A 12119-nucleotide genomic window follows, 5' to 3' on the forward strand; every position below is an offset into this window, starting at 1 on the left:
TTTTTGAGTTATAATAATGTTTACAACCTCTTCTTGCTAATCTAATGTGCAGCCAGGTCAGACTACAAATGCAAAGTGCTTTTATTTTCACTTCTTTTGCATAGTAAGTGTCTGAACTAGTACTACACCTATACACTGGTGCTATTCCATGTCAGCAGCTGCTGTGGTTTTTAAGTGTGCAACAATGGTGTGACTTGGTCACAAACATTTCAGAGTGGCTCTTCTGCTAAACTTTAGGCTATTCCACAGCACTAATTCAAGAACTTCTTTGGTACAGACATACAGCTGGTGTATTTTGGGGTTCTTGTTAATTCTCTTTGACATTATTCCTTAGGAAACTCATACTCACCTTGTGTCTTGTCATGATACAGGACTGCAAACCTTTGAGAATCCAAGCAAGTGATTTGGTTATTCAGTCCATGAACTTGTAAGGCTGGCTGAGTTGACTCAGCTTAATCAACTCTGCATATCTGTGTCTGGTGATTGCCCTCTCTGAATTTGCATCAAAAAGGCATTTTTGCACTTTCCCAATAAATTAAGCTCCTTGTGCTGTTTGTTTTTATAATGATCAGTACAAGGATAAAAAACCTACCTGACACATAATAATGTACACAAGTATAATACTTGTTTTAAGATTCCATGTATGTCAGTCTTCTATTTTAAATGGAATTTTAGAGCTCGTTCTTTCCACTTAAGACTCCAGATCAGAAAAACTTCACATCTTATTGAATGTGTGAGAGATTGCTGAACAATATAGGTTTCGGTTTTTTGTTCTGTGTCAAGCTTTTTTTAGTTTTCAATTTAAAAAAAAAAGACATGTAACTTCTTGAAAAACAGTAGCTATGCTGGAAACTAGACACTAATGACAAAAACTTTGTCCTACAGTATATAAAACACATGATATGAAAGAGAATATAATGAATTAACCAACTATAGTAAAAAAAAAAATAAAAATAGTGCTGACACAGCAAAACTCACAGTTTGTCATGTGTAAAACTTCTGAGTTTTTTCCACTCAATATGGCAAAGACATGTTTATCAAAAAACCCAAGAAGCTGTTTTGAAGATGCTGCATAAAAATGGAAACATCGCAAGGGTAAGACCTACGGGGAAAACTTCATCTTTAACAGACAGCCCAGGCAGCTAGGTTTTGAAACCCGAATGCATTACAAAGAATTAAAACTTGGCACCGATGAGTTGCAGAAGTATCTGGACATGACTGACTAGCGCGAATCACCAGTGCCTAATGGAAGGTTGCTGCCCTCACCTGCAGGCCGAATCTCTGATGGCCAAGACTTGGGTAGGCGCTTTCTTAACTCCTGACCTGCTCTCCGTCCCCTTCTGGCAGATTCTCAGAATTCTGGAGAACAGCCAGGGGACAACACTCCTGCCTCGTCTGCTTCCAGCGCCTGAGGAAATCGGGCACTTAAAACAGCAGTAACGAAGCAGTGACATTCTTTTCGCTGCATAATTCCCATTAAAAAGGCGGAGCACAAAACTGAGTGTTCACGTCAGTGCCCAGCGTCCTAGGGCAAAGATTAAAACCAAACCAAAGGCATTAAAGAAACACAGGAACAGCTTTTTACATGTTGTCCGTCTAATTACTGAACCTCCCCCTTTTCTCCTCATCCCCCAACACCTCCTTTGAGGGCACCGAGGAAACTCTCTTCCTACACCGTGTCACTAACAAGGGCACTATTTATAGATGAAGTGCGCTTAAGATACATCCTTCCCGCTACTACGAGGAGGCAAACCCCCGGCCACCGCCAACGCTCCCGGGCGGCAGAGGCCCACGGAGGCTAAGACAGACCCTCCGCAGCGAGGCCAGGGCGGGTCGGAGCCCGCAGGCAGGCGGGAGGAACGGAGAGAGGGAAGGAGGAGAGGAGAGAGGGAAGGAGGAGAGGAGAGAGGCAAGGAGAAAAGGAGAGAGGCAAGGAGGAAAGGAGAGAGGCAATGCCAGCGCTCCTCCCCTGCCCTCACTCCTTCCCTCTTCCACCATGGCGGCAGCGGCTTCCAGGCAGGCAGCAGGACGCCCTCCCCCGCCACCTCCCTCAGCCCCGTAGTAGTCGGTCGCGGGCTTTGTTCGTCTCTCCCTGCGCCGCCTCCGCCCCTTCCTTCCTTCCCTCTGTTCCGCTCCCTCCCCCCTCCGGAGAGCTGGCCGGGCCGAGCGCCTGGAGAGGGCCGAGGGGCGGGGGAACAAGCGGGCCCCGTGTCCCTCCTCCCAGCGCCGGGGCTTTCCGCACCGTCCGGCGGCCCCGCGCCGGCCCGGCCCGGCCCGGCCCGGTCCCGCCACCCCTCCCAGAGGCCCCCGAGCTCAGTGTGTGAGCGGCGGCGGGAGGCGCCATGGCCGACAGGACGAGGGCGGCGCTCTCCGAGTCGGGCTGGTAAGTGGGGGCGTCTTCGGCCCCACCGCGGCCTTCCCTGCCGACCCGGCCGGGCTGCCAGGCCTCGCAGGAGTCTGATCGCGGCCCCTCTGGGAGCGGGACAGCGGCCACGGCCCAGGGCGAGCACTTATTTGTGGGTAACTCGGAGGAGCGCTGTGGGGCTTCTGGGTTCTCGTGTTTCTGAAGCGTGGAGCGGGATGAGGGGACGTCACCCTCACGCACTTCCAGCCCCCTTCTACGGGAAGGGGGTGCTCCCCCCCCGCCGTGCGCTTGGGGCTTGTCCTAGGAGAGGGTTGTGCCGGTCGTAGGTTGCAGCTCAGCCCCCCTTAGTGGCACTGCCGAGAGGGGCTCCCACCCCTCCGGGCCCTCCACTTCTCGCCGGCGGGGCCGTGAGCCTCCCCTGGAGCCTATGGGGATCCGGCAGGGACCGGCGGAGGCTGCGCTGCGGCCTGCCTGTGTCTCCCTCTCCTGACCGCCTTTTCCCCCAGCCTGCCTCGGCACGGTGTCGGAGATACTAAATGCCAGGTGGCCTGCGACTTGCCGGCAATTCTTTTGGTTTTGATTACACTGTGCTCCCGTTCGGTAAGGGAGATGAGGTGGAAAAAAAGGAATTAAAGTAGAATAAGTACAAGGCTTGAACGTAATCCTTATAGGCACACCATACCTGTTTTGAAACAATATGTTGAGCTTTTAAAATATGTAATGCAGCCTCTGCGTCTCATTTTCAAGCCTAGAGGTGTTCTGGCACTGTTGTCTGGAAGTTGATTTTTAAAAAATTGGTCAAAGTAGTTAGTTTATTAGCGGATATGTAGGTTTTTTTTCTGCAACTGCTTGCAAGTCTTTCAAAAGCTTACTGCTGACTACCAGTACACAAAGCATCTTACTTTGGTTGAAATTAAGAAAAACTGCTCAAATTATAGGCTGCGTGTGCTTTCCAGGCTACTTCTATTCTGCTGTTTACTTTAGTATATCTTCTGGATTGCAATCTCATGTATGATTAAGTTTTAAAATATTAAAACAGGTGTCATATAGTTTAAAGTAGAATAGACTATTTTAGTTGGGAAAAGCCTATGTCGATCATCTAGTCCAACTTCATGGCCACTTCAGGGCTGTCCAAAACCTAATGCATGTTGTCCAAATGCCTCTTGAACACTTACAGGCTTGGGGCATTTACCACCTCTCTAGGAAGTCTCTTCCAGTGTTTGACCACCCTCTCAATAAAGTAATGCTTCCTCATGACAAGTCTGAAACTCCCCAGGAGCAGCTTTGAATATCCTGTCACAAGGGAGAAGAGCTCAGCACCTCCATTTCCACTTCCCCTCCTCAGGAAGCTGTAAGGGCAATGAAGTTGCCCCTCATCATCCTTTATTTCAAATCAGACAAGCCCAAAGTCCTTGCCAATCCTAATAGGACACGCCTTCCAGGCCTTTTATCAGCTTTGTTGCTTTCCTCTGAACACACTTAAGGACCTTAACATGCTCAAACAGTGCACACAGTACTTAGGTGAGGTTGTACCAATGCTAAATGCAGAAGGATATGTTTAAGAAACACTGTTGTAAGCAATCCTAGAGTGGTCAGTCTGGTGATTCCTGGCTATGAGTGAATTGAAAGAATCATATCTATCCTAATTTTCAAAACATTAGCTTATATAAAGGGAAGTTTTGACTGTAACTTGGAAATGACCATCCTTGTTTCCCATGTTTATTCCCCTCTGAAAAGGAGAAGGCTTTCCATGAAAAGACTTTTTGTTTTCACACCTTTCTTACTTTGTACTCTGTTGCATATTTGGAATTTTATCTCGTGTGTTTTAATTCTTAGTTGTTTTATTACTTTGTCAGTTGAAGCCCCTGGTAAACAGCTTTCAGGCTGTGTCAGTACAAAGATGAAGCACCTCTGAAACGATCTGTTATGCTGCAGTGTTTGTCTTTCTCCTTGGAGGCAAATACTCTTGAATGGCTAGAAACTCTTGTTATTCTTGCAATGCTGCAGGGTGTGAGCCAAGGACAGACTGAAGGATGATGGGGCAAGTGGTGGGCTTATTATCAGGTCCACTGGAATTAGGCCTTGACCTAGTTGCATTGGGAAGGGTAGCATGGGAGAGGGAAGTGAACACATAAACTTTCGAGGAATGTGAGGAAGAAGTTGAAAAAGAAATAATGCTTCAGAAGTCTTGTTTAGCTAAGTGTTTATGCATTTCCAAACAGTGATAACCAAGACATTCATGCTTTTGGCTTTTTTGCTGTTGCTCTCTGACCTTTCTCATATTAGTAGTAGGTCTTAAAGTTGTTTAACACATGTATGAGTATGCTTTTGGTGGTGTTTAATGTGTATTTCTGACTACATTTGACTACCCATGTGGTTAAATCATATTCTGTACTGAATTGGTTGCCACTGTTGCTGTCACTTTGTGACAAAATTGTATGTTTTCAAGTACAAAAACAAAGCTGAGTTTATACCTTAAAATCTGTCCCTGCAGAAACACCATTTGGTGTTTCAAGCCAAGTAAGAAACTTGTTCTTCTGTAGTTTCAAAGCTTGTAAGTTACTACTTGTACTTATTGGATTTTACTGTAACTTCCTTAAATCTTTAAAAATAAGAAAAGTTAGTACAGATATTAATTTATATGAATTTCTGCATTTTAAAAAAAATTACTCTGAATACAAGGTATTTTTTGAGTAAAGCAGTAACAGTTAGTATAGTAGTTATATATATTTTTTTTCCAACTAGGTGTTTTAAGAGAGTCATACCTTGTAAAATGCATGGACATTTTTAATGTTTGACTTTTAAACCTGTTTCAGTACATCAATTGTGTTTTTATCAGCTTTCAAAAGATGAAGTTGCCCTACCTAATAAATGTAACAGTGGTAGCTAACGCTGAGAAGCTTTTTTTTGGTGGAGATATTTCATGAAAATGGGTAAAATACTTCTGTAGTTCTTGTAAAGAATTTTAGTTTTATAGGTGTCCTTGCAGCTGTCTTTAAAAGTATGTGTTTTTTGAGGCTAGTTCTTTTCATTATGCATTATACTGCACTATGGATGCTGTGTCTTGAAATGAGATACTGGCTCCAACTTCAGAGATAAGGTGTGTTTGTATTACATTGCAGTGAAAAAAGATATACTGTGCTGGAACAAAAGTTCTGTGCTACTGTTTTATGTAATTATCAGACATTTATGGGGAGCAAGGCTAGGGGTCAGAGGGAGTTACTTTTGAGTATTGTTACATTTATACTTGTGAATTTTGGAACCAATTTCCGAGTGTTTCTATTAAAATATAGACCTTAATGGAACCTAAGTAACTGAATCCAGTTTCCTTAGTGAAAGAGAAGTCCAGAAGGACTGCAGAATACATCCTCCTCAAGCAAATAAATATATTACATTTATATATTTATAATACGTATTTTATATAAAAATATGAAAATATATAAAAATATAAAGTCTTGTAAAAGTTCATGTATTTTGAAGATTATGTAAACAAGTTTTCAGCTACAAAGTTATTCCCAAAGAGGATGATTACCAGGAATTGCACTGGTTGTTTAGAAACAAAGTGCTAGTGCTTAGTAATCCATGAGAAAACCCTTTTATCCCTTTTAACCCTGTGGTACCCTTTTTTGTTTTATATGGCTTTTTTAAGTGAAACTATATAGTTAGTGAATATCAGATTTTTAAATGGATTTTTATGTATTTCAGTTAAGAAGGTGCTCCATACTGCATAACTTTAGATCTAAAGGTTGATCTGTTCAGACTTGTTCTTCATAGGGTTTTATCATGTGATGTGATCCAACCTATAAAACAAAAGGAGGTGCACACCTAGAAACACAGGGAAGTGCTCACAGGAGTGATTATATTACTTCTTTCTAAGAATGCAGGAGGAATTTGGCAAAGTAGTCAATCCCAGGATCCTGCAAGATTATCAGCTTTTCCTACACGTTCTTTTGCTGTGCCACTGAAATCTCTCCAGAAAGTTGAGCTGAAATTGGTCCCTGTATACAGAGCAAGCCCAAGCTGGATACAAGATGTTCTTTAGACACAGGGATAACACAGTGATTCACAGGCACCGGTTTTGAGGTTGGACACAGCTTTTGTGACTTATGTCATGTACCATGGTATTTTGAAAGTGATTGTACTACACAAAATGCCAGTGCAGATTCTGTTTGTGTAGGTATTTCCCTTACTGGTCTGATCGGTTTGCCTTCTTGCTGGACCATGGATGTTAGTTAGAACCTGAATTCTTTGTCATTTGCACTCTGCAGGAACAGAAAAGGTCGAGTGTTTACTTTCTGCTGAGGGAAACAAACTCAAGAATATTATTTTTTATTATTATTTAAAGTTTTTAAAAGTTTTTTTAAAGGAGATGATAGGTGGTAACAAATGACCAGTGCAAGATGGAATTATCCCAGCTTGTATAAGAAACTGATTTAGGGCTATAATTAATAGTTAAAAAGATAAAATCTTTGGCCAAGAACCTCAGCCAAAGCTGATTTAACAAAGATAAAATGCTACCTTTGGATTAGTACAGTTGGTTAAAATATGAGAAACTAGCTAAGTAAATGCTTGCTTCATGATGGAAAAATGTTACTAGTAGGTTTCTGGTGGGATCTAGGGGTCCATCATAGTAAAAAGTAGTCTTAAGGAATGATAGTGCTGTGGCACCATAACAGTTTGTTGATATATAGGGATTGGTAAAATCTAGTTGGGTATGATTGGGTAGGTGTAGCAAAATCCTGTGATACCATTTGTTGTGGAAAGAGTGCTGCACTTTGCTTGCAAGAAAGAGGAAACAATATATATTATTGATATAAGACAGCTGTTTTATAAACTGTTTATCAAAGTTTTGATAGTAAGTGCAACAGTTGTTTAACAAGATTTGATGGCAAGGTACATTTGATTTCTTACTACATAGAGGACAGGCTCAGAAAAAGCATTAGGGAGACATTTCTGTTGCATCATGAAGTTCAAAGAGGAACTTTATTGCTTTATAAACTACTTTTCAGAGAAATCTAGGTGTGGCTGAATTCAGTCCTGGTTCCAGACTTGATCAGCAGTTTATGTCTAAAGGATTATATATGCACAATCAATCTTTTATATCACTTAGCAAAGATGACAAAAGTATCTTCACACTTACTGAGTATCTGAAGCAAAAAGGATTCTCTTTAAGCACAAAGCATCCCTTCTGGGGGGGGGGGGGGGGGGGTTGGTTCCTGGCATGCAGCCAGCTATCATGCAGGACAGCTCAACTGGTTCAGGAGTGTCCACTGTTTTTGGAGTAAAATAATTGGCTTGCAGACATATTTGCATACCGGTTTTACTTTGCTGGCACATGCTCAACTAGCCCTCAGCTGTTGAACAGGGTTTGAAGCTCCTATTTGCTGTGTTATCTGTCTCCCAAGAGATCAGCTTAAACCAGATGCAGCCATCCAAACCACCACTGGTGGCTATTGCTTAAGCAGAAGGGGTAGGGTAGGAGGAGCACACTGCCACCTCATTGTCCAGTGCTTTCACATACAAGTGTAGTTCACTTTTTGTGAATGCCAAATGATGCTCATGCAGGGGAAAATAATGCAAACCTGTCTACACAGTGATGAGCTCTAAATTCACTCATGTCACTTATTCAGAGAAGGGCAGTGGTCAGAGAGCTGTAGGGAATTACTCACAAAATATGAAATAATTGTTAGGTCATTATATATATATCAGTGGTGTGTCCAAATCAGTAACAGTGTGCATTAATTTAATCAGCCCAGCAAAGGTTTCATGGACAGTGAAAAAGTGGTGACAATGAAAAAGTGGGTGAGAGATGTGGAGGATCCTCTGTGCTGGGCAGGTGAAGTTCCTTAGTCTGGAAAACAGCAACAGGGAGAGAGGTGATAGAGGTCTATAAAATCTGTAGATCATGCAGAAATGATTAATAGAAAGCAAGAATAGCTATTTTTCATAAAACAAGACTTAGGCCATTCAGTGAATTAAACCTGCTACCTGATGAAAAGCAAAGTAGCTTTTTAGCAATATGTAATTAAATTGCAGAACTTAATTGGCAGATGATATTGTATAGCAGAGAAATGAAAGTGGGTTGAAATTATAATTAGGCAAAGTCAGGTAGGGATAAATACTCGGAATATTGACCTTTACAGTGGAGTTGGACTGCCAGTTCTGTAACAGCTGAAAGCTAGGAATTACTCCAGACAGTTGTAGACACTTGCTGTGTTTTACATTCTTTATCTGAATCTTCTACTTCTGGACACCCTTGAGAAAAGGGGACCTATCTGTGTTAGATACACCTAGACTGTGTAAAAAAAAGCAGTTCTTTATGTTGCTAAGTAAGTGTTTTCACATTGTAATTACTATGAAGAAAGGACTGTCTCCTCTTGAATTGAGGTGGGAGAAGAGGGAGTAGTGGAAAGAAACGAGCAGGACTACTGGGAAAAGAGAGACAGAAAAGCAAAAGCAAGTGTGGCTTCCTGTGCACTTGGTCTCACCTGTGATTTCCACTGCCTTGCTGCAGGTGAACCTTTAGGTTTTCATTAGTTGCTGGGAGAGACTCTCATTCTCTCACCTTGTTATGCCAAATCTCAAATCAATTTATGCACCATCTTTGGAGACTTGACATCTGGCTGAAGCACCAGTATAAGTGGTCCATGATTTACAGAATTGTTGCAACTCAGAGTAAGGCGTTGCTACTGTGAACTTTTTACTGAACAAAAGAAAAAGGGAAAAAAACCAAACCAACAAAACTCAGAAAAGAAAGCTTAGTCTACTTGAAGCACATCTAAAGTTGAAAGTACTTTTAATTGTTACAGACATTTCTTTTTAAAACCAACGTTTTCAGTGGCCTAACTTTTCTTGTTACAGTGTGTCTCATGTTGATTCTCTCCAGTCAGTGAGTTCTATAGTAGTATGCAGGTTCTCTATAGCTAATCTCCTTTTTGGAATTCTTGGAGGTTTTGAATGTATTGAGTCTTGGGTACTTCACCTTATAATTCACAGGCTTTGCTGTCCTTTTGTGATGCAAATACTTTATTGGGACAAATGTATCTTAATAGATTAGACTCAATGGCATAGAAGTTCCCTTCTTTCTGCCTCTTTTGGTCCACATGCTCTTTGACTGACCTCCTATTTTAACAGCGCACACTAATAACAGTGCACAGACATTTCTGAGATGGACATAGCTGTCAAGTGTCATAATATTTTCTATCATTTTTTCTGTTGATAAACTCATTGATCACATTGCCTACACAAGGTGAATGGGTAGAGCTTGTTAACACACTTGTGAATGATAACTTTGGACTGATTTACCGCTTCCTTCCTACAAGTTTTGCTTCTAAGTATACTGTAAGCAGAGGTGTAGAGGTGATTTTGGTAGGGATTTGAGAGAAGGACTTGGCCAGAAAGCCAGGACTTCAGCAAGAAGATATGTATCTTGTAGAAGGTGGAAGATGGAGAGATTTGGAGCAGATGTTGGATACAGATGAACCAGGTCTCAGGAGAAAGCCCTTTGCAAAGGTTTTGCATTCTGAAATCATTTTATGAAACTCTTGAGACAGACTTTTTTAATTTTTGTCTTCAGTCTCTGTATGCTAATACTCCTCAGACCCAGAATCCCTGACCAACGAACTGGTGGGGTGGTAGCTGGAGATTTTGGAGTGAGGTGCCATTCTCATTCAGGCTGAAACTGTTTCTCAGTGGGTTTATCCATTTGCATATTTTACATAAGTATTATTGGTGCATGAAATACAGCTTAAGGTAAGCAATACAAGAGTATATAGAAGTACAAAGCTGTCCTGAAGCTTCACTTAGATAGAATTATGCCTAGAAATTTTTATTTTAAATATCCTGTACATTGGTTGGTTATTTTTTTTTTAATAGATTGCTTGTTCTATGCTAGTCTTAAAAAATAAATTTGAGACTTACTATCCAATCTGTGTGTATTGACAGTTCTAGTATTCTAGTATTAGAAATGGGAGTGATGGCATTAAATGACAGGAAATGAAGGCTGAGTTAGAGAACAGACTGCTGAAATTGCTTCTTTGTCAGAGAGCACTGTCTGGGGAGTGTGGTCAAAACTGGATTTTTCTTTCTTCTTGTTTATCTCGTAGTCCTCCAGGAGTGGCTAGGAGTTTCTTGTGCTGTGTCATGTCTGAAAAAGAGTCGTTGAGGAAAGCCAGAAGAGAAGCAGCCATGTGTGTTCAGACAGCTTCAAGATATTCTCAGTGGCTGGCAGCTGTGTCTTTGGCACAACCCCAGCATTAGAATATTTGTGTTCAGTTTAACACTTTAGGGTGGCTGCCAATGTTTTCCTGGGGAAATGTGAGTGAGAAACAGTACTCACAGCTTGTATCTCAGCAGAAAGAATTAATTCCATTAGATGAAGAAAGAAAACCCTTCTCTTTGTGACTTTTGTATATTGAATTGCTGTAGCTCTTCTATTAAGTCACTGTATAGACTCATGTTAATGTTTTTTTTTTACAATCTGGAAGTTACACTTCATTATATTCCTTTAGTGTGGTAAAATGCAGTATGTTGTTAGCTTGATGTTTAAGTATTTCTATAGACGTAATTCAGGATGTATGCTTAAAACACAGGCTAAATGTGAATGCAGTCTAAGACCCTTACCAAATGTGTTAATAACATTATTTTATCATTCTATGAAGGTGTGAAATAACTTATTTAGCTCTTTTGTAGATGTCAGTGTACCAAATGGGGAATACACAATTCGGAGGAAAGAAGAATTTAGAGTGTTTTTTATACTTGAACTGAGTTTTCTTAATCCACCATTTTTCACCTCGATCAGATTATTTACTGCTTAAGAGATTTTGTACTCTGTGGCTTTGAGATGGAAAAAGATTTCCTGGCAAAACACTGCTAAAAATTTACTCACGTGTAATTTTCGCTGGGCTTGGAAATGGGGAAGAAAAGGGAAGAGGAAGCTTCTTTCTCATCATGTCTTTAGTCTCTTCTGTTTTCTTAGGTTACATTTCAGCTCCTAACTCAACCACATTGCCATGTGAAAGTAACATGAAGAAATAAAAAACCTTAATTTAGTGTAAAATAATAATTTCTATTACACACTAGCTGTGATCCTCTTTTCTTCGTGCTATTGCACTAGAGAAATGAACTTAGTTCTTTCCAACTTTAAACAGAATAAAGACTAAATGTTTATCTCCTGCTATGCATCAGCTGGCTGGAAGGTTAGACAAATCTCCAAAAAGTAACATTTGATACCTATCTTACTGTGTTTCTTTTTTCTGCAGTTTTTTAATAGCAGTAGCAGTGAAGTGCAGTGCATATTTTTTAAAATTCAAACTTGTCTTTTAAGTTTTGTAATTTTGAAAAGGTGTTTATTCCAGTGAAACTTTATTGCTTTAGGAATGTTGGGGCTATGTTACGGATACCTGACTGTTTTGCGGTAGTTTGGCTGAACATATTTTTTTATAGACTTACAGTTGTCTGTAGGTCAATGGGTGAATGAGACTGCTGTGGCACATGTGCAGCTGGTGAGCTGCAACTTGGAAATAATTCTCTGAAGCCCCTTAATACATATGTAGTATTTTTCAGTTTTAGAAATACAACTGCCTTTAGCTGTAGAGCTTTTCAAACAAATTATAAACACATCCTTGTACTAGCATGTGGTCTTTTACATTGTATGGCTATGCTTGCCTTTACTCTTACTTTGGCTGATTACTTTCTTTGGTAAATATGCTATAAATCTAGTTTTGAAAGTCTGTAAAAATGTCTGGTTTTAGCA

At 40.8% G+C, this 12119-nt stretch overlaps 1 protein-coding gene across 2 annotated transcripts in view; it reads left to right on the forward strand.

The window, feature by feature from the left end:
- Positions 1-2108: 2108 nt before the first annotated feature.
- Positions 2109-12119, forward strand: part of TDRD3 (tudor domain containing 3) — a 97304-nt gene continuing 87293 nt past the window's right edge. The window contains exon 1 of one of the 2 annotated variants that reach the window (XM_071740529.1): positions 2109-2383. In XM_071740529.1, coding sequence (XP_071596630.1) covers positions 2343-2383 — 41 coding nt within the window. In that variant the 5' untranslated portion in view covers positions 2109-2342. The remainder of the gene's footprint in view (positions 2384-12119) is intronic. The other variant, XM_071740539.1, reaches the window with a different exon arrangement.

Source organism: Heliangelus exortis, chromosome 1, assembly GCF_036169615.1.
Source record: "Heliangelus exortis chromosome 1, bHelExo1.hap1, whole genome shotgun sequence".
In the NCBI taxonomy this organism is placed as follows: domain Eukaryota; kingdom Metazoa; phylum Chordata; class Aves; order Apodiformes; family Trochilidae; genus Heliangelus; species Heliangelus exortis.